The 21358-nt window shown below is 36.4% G+C and overlaps 2 protein-coding genes across 2 annotated transcripts in view; both read right to left on the bottom strand.

Annotated features, from left to right (window-relative positions):
* Window positions 1–9210, bottom strand: part of FHL5 (four and a half LIM domains 5) — a 40507-nt gene extending 31297 nt beyond the window's left edge. Inside the window, exon 1 of the mRNA XM_057739674.1 lies at window positions 9139–9210. The gene's annotated coding sequence lies outside the window, so the exon portion shown is untranslated. The remainder of the gene's footprint in view (window positions 1–9138) is intronic.
* Window positions 9211–16174: 6964 nt separating this feature from the next.
* UFL1 (UFM1 specific ligase 1) overlaps window positions 16175–21358 on the bottom strand; it is a 67655-nt gene continuing 62471 nt past the window's right edge. Inside the window, exons 16-19 of the mRNA XM_057738894.1 lie at window positions 19766–19846; window positions 19363–19448; window positions 18663–18843; window positions 16175–18033 (exon numbers count right to left, since the gene is read on the bottom strand). Coding sequence (XP_057594877.1) covers window positions 17818–18033; window positions 18663–18843; window positions 19363–19448; window positions 19766–19846 — 564 coding nt within the window. The 3' untranslated portion in view covers window positions 16175–17817. The remainder of the gene's footprint in view (window positions 18034–18662; window positions 18844–19362; window positions 19449–19765; window positions 19847–21358) is intronic.

Genomic DNA, 21358 nt, shown 5'->3' on the forward strand with positions numbered 1-21358 from the left:
ACAGGAAGAAAGTCAGATGTTTGGCTGTAGAATCTTTATTTTTTTTAATTTTTCAGTTTGTTGCATGTTTTTTATTCTGTTTATATTGTTCTTACATGATGAGATAATAAAATCTTTATAATGGTTTAGAGCCAAACAGCCACTCCCCTCCTGTTTTATACATAGAAGCCGACCCAGAGTCTTTAAATGACTGTATCTGAATCACACTACTTTCAGTGACCTATTCCTGGTCCAAGCTCTTTAGCATTTCAAAATCTGGCATCTGCCTTGGCCTGGTTCTTTCAGTTTGAAACCCATCAACATCAAACAGCTCTCTAAACACAGCGAACTTTACTTCTGTAGGTTTCACAAAGAGCTCTTGAGCACCAAACACAGTGCTTGGCAATGAAGGTAAAACCAGGTCTCTCCCTATGAAAAGCTTCGACTCTGGCATATGAGAGAGACTCACAAATCACTCTTCCACCAGATCAGGGCCCAGGCTGTAAGACCTCATGGCTCTCTGTACTTCAGCACACGCTTTGCCCTGAAGCCCTAGTTAATTGTCTTTTCTGCTCAACAGTAAGCTTCAGGCAGGACAGATGCTTTGTTCCCACCAAACTAACTGGTGTCTCGCGTATTATCAGCATGTGCTGGGCACTCATAAAATATTGTGGATAGGAGGGAGTGAGGGGAGAAAGGAGAGAGGGCATCTGGAAATACTTGGACATAGTTACAGGATGCCCTGGAAATTTCAGGAAATTTCTAGAAAATATCAGGTAATGCTTCTTCTAGAGCTGTAGCTTGAAGATTGAATAAAAACTAATCTCTAAGAAGAGGTGGAGAAGAGCAGCAGGGATTCCACGCAGTTGTGGAGGTGGGGAAGCAGCACGCTAGGGGTGTGGACCAGGCCGGAGAGCATTGCCAGAGCTGCTTGAGAGACCACACCTTCAGGGTGGCATTTCATCCATACCTGGATGGGCGAAAAGGTCACTTATGAAATGAGGTATTTTTACATGTCAGAGCTTTAAAAACTCAACTGCACATTGCTATGAATATATTCAGTCCACTGTTCTCTTCTTGACCAGCTGAAGACCACACTGTTAAACGCAGGTCTGGGACACATGCTGTCGACTAGAAATCTCTCTTACTTGGCATTTCAACAATTCACGTTGATGACTTAAATTTATACTAAACTAAAATCATACTTACACTTATACAAAAAAAAGCAGGAATACTTTTTTGAATTAAAAATCACATAAGAGAACCTCTCATTTCCCTCAGGTTTCTATACAGGTCATTTAAAGGAATGTCTCTCTTTTGAAATTATTGTGGGTAAAATGTTTGTCCCTTGGCTCACTGATTCTGTTCTACCTGGGGAGTGACTCAACTGAGAAGCTACTGGGCAAAGGGGCCTGCTCAAGTGTCACCCACTTCCCTCCGCCTCATTCCAGTGGGATTTGCCAGTACCCAGGCCTAAACTCTACCTGCCTCCCTGGAGGGAGCCCACCAAGCTGCCCAGTCCCACGAAGGGGCACTGGGTCAGAGTTCTCTACCCCACTGCAAATAGACTCAGTTCGGGCTGGGAGAGGCAGACTCAGGGAAAAGCTTTGTTTTCCAACCCAGCCTTAACAATAATAACATTGATAATAAATGGATTCATATATGATACTTGTGTCTATTTCACAGTTGTCTCGGAACTCTGAAAGGAGAGGCTCATGATTAAGTGGGGCTTTCAAATCTACACATACATTATAATAAAGTTGGCTTTGTCCCTAAGTCCTTTTGCTGTGCTCTATTCTTATGTGTATGTGGCAGGAGGAGAGAAAAGAGAGAATAAATGTATATACTAGTTTTTATTAACCTGAATGGCATATTAGGATTCTCTGATTATTCTAGCTTTGCAGTTAAAAACAAAAGGGAGTGAATAACATGATTTCTAAGCTCTTGGCTCAGTCAAAAAACAAACAAAAGAATAAATATTCTAATTACCTTGCTCAGAATAACCGTTCACTCTGTTTTAAATGTGTTTGGTAATTTAACTTATTATCTAGTTCCTCTTTAGGTTATAATTTATAAGATTTTTGGATTTCGAGTATCAGTTTTTCAGGTGAAATTCTGAAAATGGCATACATTTATTAATTTTTTTCAGATCATGTGTCTAAGCGAAAAATATCATAAGTACCAATAGGTATCTTAATAATGATTTATAGTTTACAAAGTGCTTTTGTGTATATTATTTAGAAGAGTAATTCTTAAACATTTTTAGGTTAAGAATTTTTTAGCACCTAATGAAAGCTATTTACCTCTTCCTAAGATTATATTCACATTCCCGTGTTCATAACACTTTTTCAATCCTGATGAAGCCAGGGTTCTTGGAACCAGGCTGTAGATTGGAGGTTGCCAACTACATCCCAAGAACCAAAATCTAGACACAAACTGTGTTTGCATGGCTTGAGACCTAAACATAGCTTTTACATTTTTAAATGATCAAGAAAAAAATCAAAAGGATAAATGTTTTTTGACACATGAAATTATATGACATTCCAGTTTCTGTGTCTATAAACTTTTATTGGAACACAACCTCCTTCATTTACATACAGTCTGTGGCTACTTTTGAACTATTTCGGCAGAGCTGATTAGTTTTGAAACCTAAAATATTTACTGCCTGATCCTTTACAGAAAACATAAAATACATTTTGTACTTTTTAGTTATATTTTGTTGAGTGTTTGTTAAATTATACTTAGTAGAGTTTGAAAATGACTTCTGCACACTGCTTAAAAAAATATAAAATTATTTACTAAATGACTTTTAAAATAATACTAGAAATCATTAACATGGTGTTTGGAAAAGAACTTAATGACATGGCAAAATGCCCCCGATATTGCTTTAAGTGACAAAAAGAAAGTAGGAATTAAATAATCAGTGTGATCTCAACTATATAAATACTTTTGAAGAGTAGAAAATGAGTTTAGAAGAAAATATGCTCAAATGATAAGACTTTTGATTAAAGTTATAGATTTTTAAAAAAGATTTTTACTGTTCATAGCTTTCTAAATTGTACAATGTATAATGTATCATTTTGAAAATAAGGAAAAAATATTGAACAAAATTTGAGTGCAGTCATTTAGCTTTTTAAACAAAATCTTTCAAAGGTTAGACTCTTCTGTGATAGTATAACGGTAGAAATGTTCAAAGGAACAAATTAATAGAATGAATGTAATTACAAGACCAGAAATCATTTTAAAATCTTAAATCTTACTTCACTTAGGTGACATGACAGCTTGGTGTCAGATGCTTTTTTTTTTTTGTCCTGCATGCAAATTATGCCCATGAATCTGCTAAAGAAGTGCTGAATTTTATGTGAAAAAAATTTTACATAAAATCAAAGCATTGTTAGTTCTATACTAAGAAGCCTTTGGTCAAAATTTATGATAGGCATCTCCTTGTTAACCCATGAAATGATCATCAGCACAGTGCAGATATGTTCAATTTAGCTTATATGCATGATATAAGCTAAATTGAACATTGACCAGTGTTTCTGTAGATACTATACTGACTTGATCTACTTGATGAATGAATGAATGAAAACATGAATGAATGAGTTACCTGTATGTATGACTTTGTGGCTCTGTCAAAAAAAATTATAGTTTGATACCTTGACCAGGACAACCATTAATAGTCTTCTAAAACGTATTAGGAATTACATGATTATGACATTTTACTTAAATTGTCTTATGAACAGTAAGAATCACTAAATATAAAGGATCATTAAAGAGAACAGAATCAAGCTGGAAAACAAGAACCCCGGAAGCCTGTTTCCCCACCATCTTCAGTGCATGCTATCACTAAAATTATATTGAAAATAAAACCAAAAGCGTATGCTTAAATAATGAGGGTGGAGAATCTGATACATTAAATGATCTACAGAGAAATAAAACTCAGGGTCTGTTGATGACATTGCTCTGGCAAAATGAATAAGCAAGGAAAATCTCAAAGCTTTGCCAACAATCCAGATGGGTTTAAGGTCCAGTAGCAACAGAATTGTATGAGCAGAATTTGAGAAGAGAGAAAAGTAAAGATGACTACTGGTAGCATTACTGTAAAACAAAACTCTACAGAATGGGAGTTTTTATTCCATCTTTAAGGTAGTGAGGCAAGCTAAATTTGTCTGAGTTCACAGAGCACTCAACACGGACCAGTTTCAAAGCTTTGACTCTCCTCTATATTACACTGTTGGTCTTGCATTGACTTTCTAGCCTTGCATATTTATTTAATAAATTTAAACCTTTTTTTTTTTTTTTCTTTTCCTTTCCAGTCAGTTAACAATCAACCCAGAAATAGCATTTGGAGAGAAGCTCATTCTATTATATCCAGTATTTCCCTTTGCTCAAACCAGATTGTAAATCTTTCTGTTCCCTGTCTCCGTGTCTCATTTTATGGGTCTTTGGAAAGGTGTCTATAGAATGCATTCATTCTTACTCATCATCTGAAACCTGCAACAGTGTGTGGGATGCTAGAAATTCAGTGGTAATTGCCACAGTCCCTTGCTCTAACAGAGCATACAGTCTTACAGGAGATAGAAATAGATTATAATGTGAGCCCAAGAGGGCACATTTGATAGTATGAAAATATGCAAAAGTGGCACCAAACGTAGATTTTGGTGGAGGGTAGTCTGTACGTTCTTTTCAGAGAAGGGAGCACCTGAAGGCAACTAAGGTGAGTTAGGTCTGTAAGCAGAGAGCTCTGTGGAGACATGCCCATGGAGCCCTGGCAGAAGAGAGGCATCTGCTCGGTTCTTAGTTTGCTGAAGGTCATTTGATGTAACTGAGCAGCAAAGTGTGTGTGTCTGTGTGTGTACACACGCACCTGTGTGTGCACATCAATGCCGTAGTAATAACTGTTTTGGAGAAGAATGTAGAGGCTAAATTATTCAGGGTCTTAACTGGTAATAATAACTTGCACTTAACACTTATTCTGTGCTAGAAACTGTATTAATTTTAATATAACACGTTTATTCCTCATTTCAAACCTAAGAAAAAGTTATACCATCATAATCTCCATTTCATATACAAGGAAAATGACACACACAGGCTAAGCGACTCCTCTACGTCTCCAGATCAAGTAATACCATGGAGACTTGAGTTGCAGCCCAACAAGCATAGAAAGTGTGATCCATGAACCAGTATTATCAGCATCCCCTTGGTGCGTGTTAGAAATGTAAAAACTCAGGCACCAACCCAGAACTACAGAACCAGAATCTACATTTTAATAGACACAGAGGTGGTTCCTGAGCACTTTAAAGTTTGGGGACATCTGCTGTAACCCACTAAACTCTACTGCTTCTCTTTAACCTTGAGAAGGAATCTGGACGACATTATCCTAAGGCCAGTGGAGAGTCAGGAAAAAGTTTGAAGTAAGAGACTGACAAAATAAAATCTTGTTTTAGACCAATAGTTTTACTGGCTTCAGTTTGGAGACTGCAGCAGAAGAGGACGATTCTGAAGGCAGGGAGACCCGTGAAAGGGCTGCTGTTCACCAAGTAGAAGAAGATGGTAGCCTGAAATAGGGTGATGGCAGTGACAAAGGAGAGAAGCTGGTGAATGTATCAGGTAGTGTGGACAGTATTTAGAGATTCTTTGGGTGAGGGAGAGGTGGAGTTAGTTCACCTCCAGTTTCTGGCTTGAGCAACTGGTTGCAACATGGTGTCATTTTCTGTATGAGTATACTTGGGGGAAGTCGGGTGGAAAGTAGGAGGGGGGGAATGATGAATTTATGTGTAGATTAAAATGAGATTTGAGAGGACTGTGGGAAAGCCAAGTAGAGCTGTTCAGCCAGGTCCAAAGAGAGAGGGCAGGGAAACCACATAAATTACTTGAGCATTTTGAAAGGGATCTTAGGGCAAATTCTCTGTCAAAATTTTTAACTGGCTTGTGTTCAGTGGGGTCCAAGCCTACTCTGGGCAGTCTTGTATTCAGCAGATAATTGGACATACAGGTTTGTAGCTCAGAGAAGATATCTTAGCTGGACTTAAAGATTTTGGACTCATAAGTATACAGAATAGATTGTAATTGAAGCAATGACATTGCTCAGAAAGAGAAAAGGAGTCTAAGATATAGGGAAGAGGAATCTGTGAAACAGACTGAGAATAGTGGTCTTAGAGGTGGGAGGAAAACCAGGAGCTGGATATCATGGACTCCCTGGGTAAAGAGTGTTTCAAGATGGGGAAAGTGGAGAATAAGGTAAAATGCTTCTGAGACAGTAAGAAGATAGAGAATGAGAAATGTCTGCTGGGTTTAGCAATACACTGGTGATCAGTTACCTCAATGAGAGCTGGGGAAAACTGATGAGGGCCAAAGCCAGACAACAATAGATTGAGAAGTGGGGGCTAGGAAAGTAGAGCTTCTTTACAAAGTGCAAATGATACTTTTAGGAGATCGATCTATGAAGCTGAGGAATGAGTGTAACTGGAAGAGCTCAGTAATGAAGGAGAAGATTTTCAAGATGGGGAATTTGAACATGTTTAAATTTTGATGGGAGGAGTCAATAACGAAGGAAAGATTGAAGATCGTAATCCCTGACGTAGAGGGTATGAGATAACGGGCACTAGTTTAGATCTTTCCTTTTATGTTCCAATCTACCGATAGGTCAGTATGGGGATTTGGGAGAATGACCAGAGAAACAGGAAGGTCCCATTGCAGTCACCTGTTCCACATTCTGGGGTCTCTAGAGGCTTAACTGTATCACCGTTCCATTCTAAGCCTTACTCTTCAGGAAAGGAACTGTTCTGGTACTTGAATATTCCACCTATATTTCCACGGACACACTGCCCAGAACGAGTATGGCTACGATTAACTATGTATCTGCTTTGAAAATTAACCCTTAAATGCCATCTTCAAGTAAAATCCTTGCCTTAACCTTACCTGTCCTCAGGTGAGGACAGTTGAGGCAGTTTAGACATACTTCCACCCTAAGCCTTTTAAAAATTTGGTAAACCCACCAACCCTAGGCTATGTCTGAAGCTGAGGTCTGTGGTTTCATGGAAAATAGTAGTTCATAATCAGGACCCCTCAAGAATACTCAAGGACAGGTTTCAAGAGTCTGTCAACCCCAGAAATGTCATTGAAAAATCTATTCACAATGGGCTTTTTTTTTTTTTTTTCTGAGTAGAGGGTCCATTGATTCTATTAAATTCTTAAGGGAATCTGTGATCCCAAAATGGCCTAATGTGGAGATAGATAATGCTCAAGCTGATCATTTTGGAGAGATTTGCTGTGTTATGACAGGAAGGAGTCCTCTTCCTCCCCCTCCTTTTCCTCCTCTTCATAGCTCCTTCCAGGGTACCAAAAGGTAACCAAGAAAAATGATGACAATCAGGGAGGGAAAAGATAATTACAAGAACATGGAAATGCATGGTTGTTTAGCTGACATCTGACTTAGAACTTCCCATGTGAACCCAAGTATTTGGTTTTCAGTTCGAAAGAGATCATGTTTCCTATATTGAAAATGTGGAAAAACAAATCAAACCTTCTCCAACATGTTCTAGATAAACACTTTATTTTCAATATTATAGTAAAAAGTTGCTAGGCTTGTCTAAGGAACCCAAATTAATCAAGCTTTACTTGGAATGTTGTTGGCAAGTATAATAAAATAAGAGGTAGACCTGTTAGTGAGGTGATGTTACAGGAGAGCACAAATCTACTGCTCTTATTTGGGTAGAACAGTCCCAGAACTGGCAACTAATGATAACATGTGGGAATAAATAGAACAAGCATAGAAAACAGACATCAGAGTTTACCTTCCCCACCAAGAAATTTGGATTATGGCTCTAGGCACATATGATAACAAATATGTTAATACCTTGTGCAGTACATGTTTGCAATATTTATGTTAAATCTTGATCCATATAAGTTGCTAATAAAAATGCCAGAATTTATACATGATAGTATTGTGAATGTGAAATGATGGCTAAAATGAGGAATTTTTTACATTTTATATATAAGAATTACACATTTTATTAATGATTCTTTTTAGTTTCCACATTTCCAAAACCCAAATTGACAAGCTGAGGAGTTGCATTTGGCTTTCAAATGGATGACAGACACCAAAGAGGGTCTGATTAAAATAGTGACGGAGAAAGCATAAACACATAAGGGAAGCATACTTTTGCTTAACTAATGCTAGCATCTCAGTTTCAAGAAGCAATGCTTTAGGACTTCTTAGATGGTGCAGTGGGTAAGAATCCGCCTGCCAATGCAGGGGACATGGGTTCGATCCCTGCCCCAGGAAGATACCACATGCCGTGGAGCAACTAAGCCCGTGCACCACAACTACTGAGCACATGTGCCGCAACTACTGAAGCCCATGCGCCAGAGCCTGTGCTCTACAACAAGAGAGGCCACCGCAATGAGAAGCCTGCACACCACAAGGAAGAGTAGCCCCCACTTGTCGCAACTAGAGAAAGCCCATGTGCAGCAATGAAGACCCAACACAGCCAATAAAATTAAAAAAAAAAAAAGCAATGCTTTAGATTCATTTAGTATATTATATATTTGTGTGGGGCAGACACACATTTTAATTTAATCTTAGAAAGACTAAGATTAGGAATTGTTTTTATTCCTGCTTGTGGTAAGTAGGCAAAAATTTTTTTTTTTTCTTTTTAACGGGAGGAATCTTCCTAACTCACTTAAAATCTGTAAATGGCTTTAAGTTGTGCTCTGGATATATAAATCCAGCCCTAAAATATCCTTAGTGATAAAGTTAGTCATTCAAATAAATTAAGCCAAATAAAACCCCAGAATTGAGTCATTCCTTTTTTATGAATACAATGAAGCTATTCCTCCGATTATAAAGACAGTTTTCAGAACTCAGGAGGAACTCAAAAGAGTTATCTGGCCACTATGTTGCCTTCATATAAATGGCATTGAAATGAGAAATCTGAAAAGCTCAGCATATAAAATTTGATAATGGTTGGCTCAAATGACTTAAAAAATTTCTAAGAAGCTTCAAGATATATACTTACTTGCCAAGTGAAAGCAAGTCACTACAAAGTTTCTTTTAAGCAGTCACTAGAAAGTTTATAAGAATCTCTCCTACTTAAAAATTAAAGAAGCCAGAAAAAAGCATTAAAAACACAAAACATTAAGGAAAAGAAAACTTACTTTTTCTTAAAGCTGCTTCTTCCAGTGATTTAAACAGTATGAAAAGAAAATATATGGTGATTTACTTTTCCCTCCAACACATTCATATGTCAGCTCCAAGAGGAATAGACTTGGCCACCACAACTATCTGAGGGTCCCTCCCAATTGCAGCTTTTTTAGCTTCCTGGAAGAAAAGAGGAGGGTGTGTGGGTTTCTTCCAAGTCTTGTGACCTGTGCATAGCTGACTCCTACTGGGCTGAAAAAGCACTCCTTGTCAAATTTTACTTAAAATTACAAGTAACAAATCTCTACAGGACATCCTTAAAGGGAAACTGCAAGAATTGGTATTTGAAGTGTCTGGATAAGCTCCAGAAAGTTTCAAATATGAAGTGCATATACAGGCATTCACATACACTCAAGAAATTCCCACTGCCTAGGCTAAATTGAGGGCATATTTAAATAAAAAAAATTCTATAAAGGATGATGTGTTTCCTCCTATTTGTTATATCAGTGACGATCAGAATCCTTCTTATAGGTTAGAAATGGCCAAACTACAAGAGCTTTTCTGTTGAAATATCTGCAAAGAGATGCAGCCCCATGTTCTCACCTGTAGTGTTTTTTGTAGCTTGAGAGATAAACCATGGGTCGTGGCTTCTGTCGCTGCCTTCCTGGGAAATTTGCGAACTTTGAGCCTTGGATTTGACTAGGATAACTCAAAGTAGTTACCTGCTTCCTGCACCTGTACGGTGGACCTGGCATTCCCTGCTGCTGCCTATTTGCCTATGAACTGGCAACAATTGTTATGTCATGTCCACGGCTGTATGACTTCATTCCAGCACAGGCTCAGATAGTCTTTTGAAGTCTTAAATCTTGAAAAGTGGCTAGATAGTTTGAGTTGGATCTAAAGAAATGCTTGAATATTGAACTAATCCACAACAGGAGTTCTCAGTGGGTCAAATTGATCTATCTGCAAAGCAAGTGGTATTTGCTCTTAAACCTCCATCTGAGGCCACTTGTTCAGTTTGTAATGGTGGGTGAGGGAGGAAATATTCTGCCTTAACTCCATTTATTCCCAGATCAAACTTGAATTGTCCTTGTTCTAAGTGCCAAAGGAATGACATGTTAATATTTTCTGAGGTCAAACTCAGTTATATACAGTCAAAAAACTTGAGCTAGGGAAATATAAAGCCAATCAATTCTATGCTTTGTTATTCACCTGACTTTGATGATTAAGATATTATGAAAATGAAAACATGGTGATTGGCAGCAACAGATTGATTCAGTGAAAGGACACAAGAACATTCAATCTATTATATTCAATGTAATGTAAAATCTATTATTAGTAATAGATTTTAATCCTCATGACACCACAGACAGACAGGCATTATTTTCTCCTTTTAATAAGTGAGGAAGTGGAGTCTAGGAGATATAAAATTGCTTATGTCCCCACCTAGTTATGGACCTATTACCCTCTTTATCACACCTGTGCTTCCTGAGAGGGTAATCTACATTCATTTATCCAACCTGTGGTCCTCCTGCTCCCTTCTCAGACTACTTCACTGAATCTTTATTAAGCTCATAAAAGATCTTAGTTAACACCCCAAAGAGTACTATCTTTAATCTTACTTATAATTTCTCATCCCTGCCGTGTCCATTTCTTTTTGCAATTCTCTTCCCTTGGTTTCACTAAGTCACACTCTCCTGATTTTCTCCTTGGGCTTAGCATCTTCAGCCTCCTCTCCCTTTATTCACCTCACCCTTCCCTAGAGCGTCATCCTCAGTTCAGAATGCTTCTCTCTGCACTCTCTGTGGGGTTATGAAAACAATTAACGATATATTGACTCCTAAACTTGTATTCTCAACGGGTATCACTCTTTACGGTTCCAGACCTGTTATCCTGTTGTCTATTAGCTATCTTTGTCTAGAGGTCCCCAGGCGTCTCAAACTCAGCAGTCTCAAATACCTTCATCTTCTCCCCACTTCCCACTGTACAGATGGTCTGCTGTGTTTCCTATCTCAGGGCATGGCACAGTCATCCAACCCATCATACCCTGGACTCTCCCCTTTCCTCACTTATTCTCCACCATCCTCAGTGTTCATCCCCAACCCCAACTTCTGTTGATTCTACTTTGTTAAACCTCTCTCTCAAATTGTCATTACCCTTGCATTCTGGTCCTCACATTTCTCACTTGCATTATTGTTATCAATCATACAACAGTTGGCATCTGCCTCAGTCTGGTCCCCTTCATTTCTTTATCACTATAAAACAATATTTACTTAAAGGTGTCAGTTTATTGTATTATAAAATACATGCTTCTTGCAGAAAGTCTGGAGTAAGAATGAAGAAAATTAAGTTTAAAATCATTTGCAATCCAAGAGGCAGTCACAACTCAAAACATCACTCAAATCTCTTTAGAATATTATGTATGCATACACATAGCTATACAAGGAAATGTTTATGTAAATGTTTTCATGCAAATGTTTACACAGCTATAGTTAAATATATTTAATTAGAAAACCAAGACCACATTGCTTTTTTACTTAATGTACTGTGATTTTCCAAATCAAATATTTTTAAAGTGGCTGAATAATGGCTGCAGTATAATGAAATGTGTGATGGAGTAGTGCTTCCTTTTTTTTTCTTCTTTTCTTCTCTCTCTCTCTGACCTGTTTTCTTCTTCAACACCAAAACTTAGCCTGAGTATTTATAATATATGAGTCACAGGACTTAGATTTGGGTGCGAAAGAGGGAAGGAGAAAAACATAGAACACTCACTTTAAGTTCACCTACATTTACTGGATACTATTTAAACAACTGTATATTCTATACTGTGTTTCATGCCTTCAAGCAATTATCCAACCTGTAAGTCTGTTTAATAGAGTTAAGTTTAAGGCTGCATTTTAGGTGAGTAAAGACAAGTTCATAGGAAAACAATTTGATAAAGTGCCTTTTTCTTCTTTACATTGAATAACAAGAAATGCAAGAGAAAACCTGTGGTAATTTTGTCTTAGCTTGCCTAGTCAGAGAAAGGGTTTTCTTTGGTGAACTAGCATCTGAATGAACAAAAATATTTCAGAACCAAGATTGCCTCCTTTCCTTGAAAGACACATCATCCACGTTCCTCTTCTATGACAGGCTGGGAAAAAGATCTGTACACATTTTTAAGTCCACATTTTACTTCTCAGAAGGGGAGACATTGATTTCACAAATACTGTATACGTTTTAAAGGATTTTGGTAAACTCTCAGACTGCCTTTCAGAATGGATAATCTTTCTAAAAGACAAATCTAATCACCTCACACCCCTGGTTAACATTTAAAAGCAACACCTCGTTTTCAGGGGAATGGCGGAACTTTTCAGCTTAGTGCATAAGGCATTTCGTGATCCCCCTCTGGTCTCTCCAGTTTCATCTTACACTACTTCCCCAAGCCATTTTTCATATTTCTCATACTTTAGGGATTTCGAAACATCTCATTTCATGTTAATTTATCTTAGTATTCCAGAATCTCCTTCTCTGCCCAGAAATACCCATGCCAGGCTAGCCCTGCTTTTCCTTCAGGACTCATTTCAGGTGGTCACCTCCAGCTCCCCTCCCTGCAGTGCAAGACAGTTTGACTTTCTTTTCCCATACCATCCTCTGCTTGCTTCTCTCAAAACACTATATGGAACTATAACTGTTGATTCTTGCCATCTCCTTGAAAGCAAGGCACATTTTTAAAATTTACATTCGTATTCTTTGTACCTAGCTGTCTTAGAGGATCCAGGAGACTACTGAGTCAAGGAATTAAATTCACCATGTCCTCCCTTCCTTCCATCACACCCCAACATAATCCTTTCCTTCCTACTCTTCAAACACACATCCAGGTTAAGTCTTACTACTAATCATTGAAGAGAAACAGAGGTGCAAATAGAGACAAGTCTGGTAAAACAGATAAAACACAACAGTGGGAACTTAAATTTAATACCTGTTTAAAACAGTTGTTCCTTCTTTTTTTTGTGTGTTGTAAATGGAATAAACACTGTTTCTGAAGGCCCAAAAGTCAGGCTTTCTTTGTTTGGAAGAAGAAGCCTGTCCTGGGTTCTATTTTTTTAATTAATTTTATAGTTGATTTACTATGTTTCAGGTGTATAGTAGAGTGATTCAATTATATACACACACACACACACACATATATAATATATACTTTTTTCATATTTTTTCCAGTATTGGTTATTAGAAGATATTGAATATAGTTCCCTGCGCTATACAGTAAGTTCTTGTTTAAATATTTTATACATAGTACGTATGTTTATCCCAAACTCCTAATATATCTCCCCTCCTACCCCCACTATCTCCTCTGGTAACCATAAGTTTATTTTCTATGAATGAGTCTATTTCTGTTTTGTAAATAATTTCCTTCATATCATTTTTTAGATTCCACATAAGTGATATCATATTTGTCTCTGACTTCACTTAGTATGATAATCTGTAGGTCTATTCATGTTGCTGCAAATGGCATTATTTCATTGTTTTCAATGGCTGAGTAATATATTGCATGTATATACCACATTTTTATCTATTTATTTGTTGATGTACCTTTAGGTTTCTTCTGTGTCTTGGCTATTGTAAATAGTGCTGCTATGAACACTGGGGTGCATGTATCCTTTTGAATTAGTTTTTGTCTTTTTAGGATATGTGCCCAGGAGTGGGATTGCTGGACCATATGGCAATATTTTTAATTTTTTAAGAAACCTCCATGCTGTGCTCCATAGTGGCTGCACCAATTCACATTCCCACCAACAGTGTAGGAGGGTCCCCTTTCCCCACACCCTCTCCAGCATTTACTGTTTGTAGACTGGTGTGAAGTTATACCTCAGTGCAGTTTTGATTTGCATTTCTCTGTTGGTGATGTTGACCATCTGTATGTCTTTGGAGAAATGTTTACTTAGATTTTTCTGCTTATTTTTTGATTGGGTTGTTTGTTCTTTGATGTTGAGCTATATAAGCTGTTTGTATATTTTGGAAATTAATCCCGTCAGTCACATTGTTTACAAATATTTTCTCCCATTTGGTAGGTTGTCTTTTCATTTTGTTTATGGTTTCCTTTGCTGTGCAAAAGCTTTTAAGTTTAATTAGGCCCCATTTACAAATTTTTGCTTTTGTTTCCATTACTCTGAGAGACAGATCCAAAAAAAAATATTGTTGCAATTTATGTCAAAGAGTGTCCTGCCTGTGTTTTCCTCTTGAAGTTTTATAGTATCTGGTCTTACATTTAGGTCTTTAATCCATTTTGAGTCTATTTTTGTATATGGTGTTAGAGAACATTCTCACTTTATTCTTTTACTTATAGCTGCCCAGTTTTCCCAGCACCACTATTGCAGAGACTGTCTCTTCTGCACTGTGTGTTTTTCCCTCCTTTGTCATAGATTGACCATAAACAAGTGGGTTTATTTCTTGGCTTTCTATCCTCTTCCATTTATCTGTGTGTTTTTGTGTCAGCACCATACTTTTTTGATTATTATAGCTTTATAGTATAGTCTGAAATCAGGACGCATGATTCCTCCAACTTTGTTCTTTCTCAAGATTATTTTGGCTATTTGATATCTTTTGTGTTTCCACACAAACTTAAATGTTTTTGTTCCAGTTCTGTGAAAAATGCCATTGGTAATTTGATAGGGATTACATTTAATCTGTAAACTGCCTTGGGTAGTATGGTCATTTTAACAATACTGATTCTTCTAATCCAAGAACACGGTATCTCCTTCCATCTGCTTGTGTGAGCTTCAATTTCTTTCATCAGTCTTACAGTTTTTGGAGTAAAGATCTTTTGCAGGTAAATTTATTCCTAGGTATTGTATTCTTTTTTATGCAATGGTAAATGGGATTGTTTCCTTAATTTCTTTCTGATATTTCATTTTTAGTATATAGAAATGTAATGAATTTCTGTATATTAACTTTGTATCCTGCAACTTTACTGAATTCATTGATGAGCTCTAGTAGTTTTCTGGTAGTGTCTTTAGGATTTTCTGTGTATAGTGTCATCTGCAAACAGTGACAGTTTTACTTCTTCCTTTCCAATTTGAATTCCTTTTATTTCTTTTTCTTCTCCAATTGCCGTGGAGTCCTGGATTCTATTTATTCTCCTGTTTGCTTAGTGTGGACTTCAAAGTGTAGCAACTTGAGTGAATCTGCAGGCCATTTTAATAGCCACTTTAATAGTGTTCCCAGATTCTGTGGGAAATGTGCATCCCAGAACTTATGTGTTTTTCTCTCATCTCCCATGTACGCTGGGTCAAAGGCTTTGTTGGTATTAGTCAAAGAAAGCTGACTTTCCATCATCCTGACCCCCTATCCAACTCACATAAGTTAGTTCTTGATAGAAAAAAAGTCCCATTTGGCCACGGGTCAAGTGGCACTTCTGAGGAAGGAACGAACTGTTTCTTCTCACTCTATAGGCACACTATACTTCAGATCACTGTTGCACTTTTACCTCATCTTTGGTGCTTCATGGTCTGACTAAAGTACATTCTCCAAAAAGTTCAAGATGATTCTACGTTCAGGTTAAGCAACTTCTACATTTATTGTTCTAATTTAGCATTAAGGTCTTTTTGAAAAATACACTGTGATTTTGGTAAGATATGTCACTCTTCACTGATTCTTTCTGATGGTCAGAAGTGAGTTTCCTTTGACTATTCAAAAACACATGGTCTAGAGATGGAACACATGAACATGAATACCATATTATTCAAATATCTCTACCATTATATGCAACAGTAAGAAGCAGCAGATAGAGTTTAGCTACACATTTGCTTAAGTCTAGCTAATTGAAAATGATTTGGTAAGGTGAAATGGTTCATGAATGGCAAAGTTTCAAGGAATGAAAGACAGAGGACTATGGAACTATATTTGTGTAAGAAAAATGTAATAAAATCCTTTAAAAATATTCAGAGTAAGAATTAAAAATGTAAATATGTATATATCAATTACTCCTAATTAGTAATTAAAATAGAAGCTGCAAAGTACATAAATTTAATAGAAACAACACTTTATTTTAAATAACATTCTTAAATCTGCCCATTAAACATTTAACAATTTTTATTTTATTAATGAAATTAGTTTTACATACAAAATCAGCTAAATAATTTTATTTACAAAAACAATAAAAGCTGCTGTTATTTACTATGGAAAAATAACCATTTTGATAAATGAAAAAATGCAAACAAGATAATGGTTTTCTTTTTATTTGCTTCATTACCTTCTATTTTTATTTTCACAAATTAGGAGAGTCAGAATGCTTTTATTTGCTTCATTGTCTATGATCTAGTTTGACTCAAGTGTAGATTACTTTGGTATCTCTTGAAACATAAATGATAAGGTCCTTAAAGACTGAATAAAAAATTAGGTTGGCTGTTCAGTGTTTTGGAAGCTGAACTGACAAAACTAATTGGAGTTTGTGGTCACAGAGGATTTGTCATTTTTCTTCCTTTGCCCTTATAAAAATACATTAATAGAAAATTACCAGTGGAAAATATTTTTCAATTTGTTACATTCCTATCAACTTTGATGATAATGCTTAGCAAATTATATTAATTTCTTTCAATCAATATTAATACTTTGTTTAGAATTAGGGTAGAGGTAGACTGATCTTTGTATTCAAACATTTTAAAACAGTTTTAAATGCTATATAAGCAATTATATAAAATAGTATTTTAGAAAATATTTGATATTATATTTTAAATAAATTCCTTTTTATATATACAATAAATTGTTGCTTAAAACTCATTTTATTGAAAGGATTACTCCAAGGAACTATTCTAATCTTTTAACTATTAATAATCCCTACAAAACAAGAACACCTATTTTTTAATAAGGTTTCTATTTTTGAAAAAAAGTTCCAATGATTTAAGTGTACATATAGATCCTCTACAACAAATTATTAGGTGATAGAATGATGCAAAACTGGGTTAAAGAAAACTATTAAATGTTTAGTTACTACAATGTTAAAGTGTGACTTAACACCTATCAGTAGTAAATTATATTTTTTCCCTCTCACTCTTGTTAGCATCTTATTTTAGAATAGAGTACAGCAATACATGGGACCCTCGGGTATTCTGTACCTGAAAATGCATCCCTGAAGCCCCCAGCCACATAAAAGTTCACTCTTGTGAGGGAGATGAGAGGGCCTCTATCTGCCAGAAATAAGAACAAGGGCTTAGTAATAAAAAAACTATTTTGTAAATGTCTGTATTTTAGGTTTTGAAGCATTCTCCATTAATTTAAAAATAAAATACACTATTTTCATTTTTGACAACGGTTTTTCTCCTTTTTTAGAAAAACACTGATCACATTTTAAGTTTCTACTTAATATGTGTAAATTATATTTACATGTCACTTGAAATCCAATAACATAACAAATGAGTCCTTTCCTAGAGATAAAAGATATCAGAAAATTTATTCTTCATTCAGCATCTAGAAAGAAAACCTGAAATGTATAATTTTTATAATATGAAAAAAATCTTCCATGGAGAACCCAATTTACAAAAATTCATACCTTTATAAGATTTACAATGAATACAACACTACTGCTTTAACTGAATTGTGAGTGTGGGAGGTGCTCTTGGGATTCTCAACTGTGAAATGAGTATTTTTTTGTAACCACTCACCTTTAACTTTGGGGAAGAAATGTTTACTATATGATAACATTAAGTAAATTAAAATCATTACTCTTCAGTCACTGATGATTTCCTGGATTTGAGAACAAGATCTTTAATGGATGAGGAAAGATCTTGAAGCTCTTTACGAGCTGTACTGGTGATATCTTGTTCTTTGTCTAATTTATCATTCAAGGGATCTTCTCCCTGCCCAGTCTTCTTATTTTGACTGACTAAATGCTTTACAACCAAACCTTGATACTTTACTAAAAGAGTATGCTGATCCTGTGAAAAGAGAAAGAAGAAAAGTTAAGAAACATAATTTAATTTTCTGTGGAACAAAGTAGGATTTGTTCAACCAATAATATATTGAAGGTCTTCATCTTTATAAATTACTGACCATATAAGTAGAAATGAACCTAGCAAGGTCCTTGCTCTCAAGGAGCTTACAGTTTTGGGGAGATAAAACATAACACAGATCATTTTAATGTAAGTTGACTGAGGTTCCATCACCAAAGATAAAATGATATGGAAGTTCAAAGAAGCCAACTGACTTTGAGCTGAGTTTCTCAGAATTTGTTCAGGATCACACTTTTTGAAGCTGGTCCTTGAAGGACTGGTTAAACCTGCATAAACTGAAATGGAAGAACTAAACATTACTGTATCTCTTCCAAAAGCTTAATTTCCAAATTCAGAATATTCTTTACCATGGATCTTACAGTATCCTGAAAGATTCCTGAACTATGCTGAGTTTTTAAAAATCAGCCTCTTTATTCACTGTTCCCATTCTTGGAAGCAGGAAGATGATGTTAATGTTTTATGTCTTAGTGTTCACAATGATTCATATCTATCCATTCAAAATATTCAAAATCTAAACAGCTTTAAAAGTTTCAAGTGCACTGAAAATGTAATACCTCTGGAATTTTACTATTCAGAAAAGCAATGATCTGTGGGACACATCTTCCAGGTGCATGGAGCATGGTGTGAGTTGAGAACTGAAACAACAGAACTGCTGTGAGATGCAGAATAAGAGCAGGGTCTTCTGTGACTTTAAGCTGTTCAGCCAGTGCTTGTCGATGCTGGAACAGTATCTGCCTAAACAAAAATAACACAAACACATTATCGTGTTTTAACAAGTTCTCACTAATTTCAGTTCTTCCCTTCTGTATTCACTTTTAGCTTCTCTAGTTTAATGAATCTAGTTCCATAAACATTTTAAGGGACCTTTTAGGGGATACAGACACATAATCCCAAACAGCATGTATAAATTAATATGCTGTAAAATGATAGAAAAAACTATATATATATATAGCAGGGGTACTCGAAGTATGCTTTTTATTTTGAATTGTTGGGGAATCAAACATAAGTGCACTGGTTTAAATAAAGTTTCCTGTAAAGAAGGTCTTACAGCTAATAAGAAGTTCCCAGGCTTGATCAACTATGGGATTAAAAACTCTGCTACCTTATTCCGTTGAGTCAGAGAGTGACATCTAAGGATATGAAGATTGACTATGTTTGAAGGTCTACAGCCATTTAGATACAACAGTTCTCTACGCAAGATTCAGATAGACTCCGATTTCAGATATGAAATTTCAGACATTAATTCAATGTTACCTTTCCCTTTTTTTGTCTCCCCTTTTCACCATAATATCACAAGCTTCTGCTGCAGAATCCAGACAAGAAAGAAAGTCTTCTATGCTCTGAAAAGGTATATAATACCATGATGTACTTTTATAAACAGGTTGCAGTTGTTTATAAGAAAACAGTCCTTTAATAGTTTTATAATTTTACACCCTGAATACAGTTTTTAAAAAGGACATTTTGTCATTGTTTTAAACTGTGATTTAGGACTAGAGGGTAAAGTTCCCCCAGCTTGGTCTCTTCCTTCACCTCCCAAAGAGGAATCTTGAGTGCAAGATAATAGTTTTAGATTTAGTTTTCAGTTATTCTGACAAAAATCTATTCAAAGATCACAAATTCTAGGCCAAATATCTAAACAGAATAAAAATTTACTTACCTTTTCATTCAGAGAGCTATGGAGTTTGGTGAGAGCTACTTTAGTTTCTTCTGATAATTTACTTAGAATTTTTTTCCTTACCTATAGGGCAAGAAAATTCCTTTAAGACTGTATCTTTGACATGCAGTCAATTTAAGTTCAAACAAAGCAAAACAAAAAATGTGTATTTACTATTGTAACAGAATGCTGAATGAAATTTACCCTTGTGCTTGAATTTTAGATGGCAAATTAGGGATAAAAATACGTTAAAACACTCTAAAATCAGAATGCTAGTCAACAGTTGGTCGGTCAAAGAGGTTAGATGCAGCCCCTACTCCTCCCATCTGCTCCAGCAGTATAAGAAGAAGATGAGAAACAGAGAGATTACACAAGCAAATGAGCACCTATGCATCATTCACCTTGCAAGAAAAAGAGAATTTGCGGTAGCTGCTCCCTCTCTTTTCCATTGTGGTGGGAAGAGTGTTTTTCCTAAGGCCAGGTGAGGGAGCCCTACTCGTAAAGATCAAGGATCCCTATAAGTGAGGGGGCTTGAGCCAGGGATGGTTATACTATCTGGCGTATGGAACTTTTCCAGCACCCCTCTCCACACAGATGTGCTTTGTAAAGTTTGGTGGGATTCTTGATTGCTTCTTCTAGTGCAAAATTTCTGGAGGAGGCCTTATTGGAATGGCTTGGCCATTACAGTATATCTGGAAGACTGGACCAACCTACTGACTCCTGCCCCATGCTATAGCAATCTTCCTGCAGCCCTTGAAGGGCATGGAACAGGACCCCATGTATTTCCCAGAGCAGAAGTTGGCATGCAGGCAGGTACATGGAAATGTCCAGGCAGTTGGGAATCACTGCTCAAGCTGAAGAATGGAAGGGTAGCAGTACCTTGCTAGGGTAGGAAGGAGAGAGAAATGGACCTGTTTGGATAGATTTAGGGGGGAGTCCTTGCTCTAAGAAGGAGTCACATGATACTAAAAACATCCCCCAAAACAACCTATCCCACCTATGTGACAAATGCCACATCACAAGAGGCCTTAGCATTAGAATGATTTGGCTGACCTAGATCAATGCCAGTGATATGCAGTCAGTCTCATTGAGGCACTTTTGTTTCTATCATTCTTTCTAAATCTCCAACCTTAAGTGGATGTAGGGTGAGGAAGAGGAGTCCTAGGGACAGACCAAACTCTTCCTCCTCTAGGCAACTGGGAGATATAGCTCCATCTTACGTTGTAAGAAGCGAAGAGAAGAGGCTTTGAATTTGAGATCAGAATTTAAGAAAATGAACTGGAATTAGTCTAAATAAATGAGATGGTGTCACGAAATGAAAATGACTGCAAAGTTACAGAATCTGGTCAGAACACTGATAAGGGACTTGCAACTCAGCAGGAAAAAGGGATGTGACATAACAATAATTAGGAAAAAATTAATGTGTTGATTCTGAAGTAACTAAACATCATTACTCTTTTTCCCTTGTTCTGGGTGCCTCCTAGGATTCTAAATTGCTGTGCTAGCCTAGACCTTTAAGGATTTGTTAAAATTTCAGCTGCTTTACTTCCTGTTTCTATGATGGACACCTCTTCTCCCTGAAGATCTATGTAAAGT

Source organism: Hippopotamus amphibius, chromosome 6 (assembly GCF_030028045.1).
Source record: "Hippopotamus amphibius kiboko isolate mHipAmp2 chromosome 6, mHipAmp2.hap2, whole genome shotgun sequence".
Taxonomy (NCBI): domain Eukaryota; kingdom Metazoa; phylum Chordata; class Mammalia; order Artiodactyla; family Hippopotamidae; genus Hippopotamus; species Hippopotamus amphibius.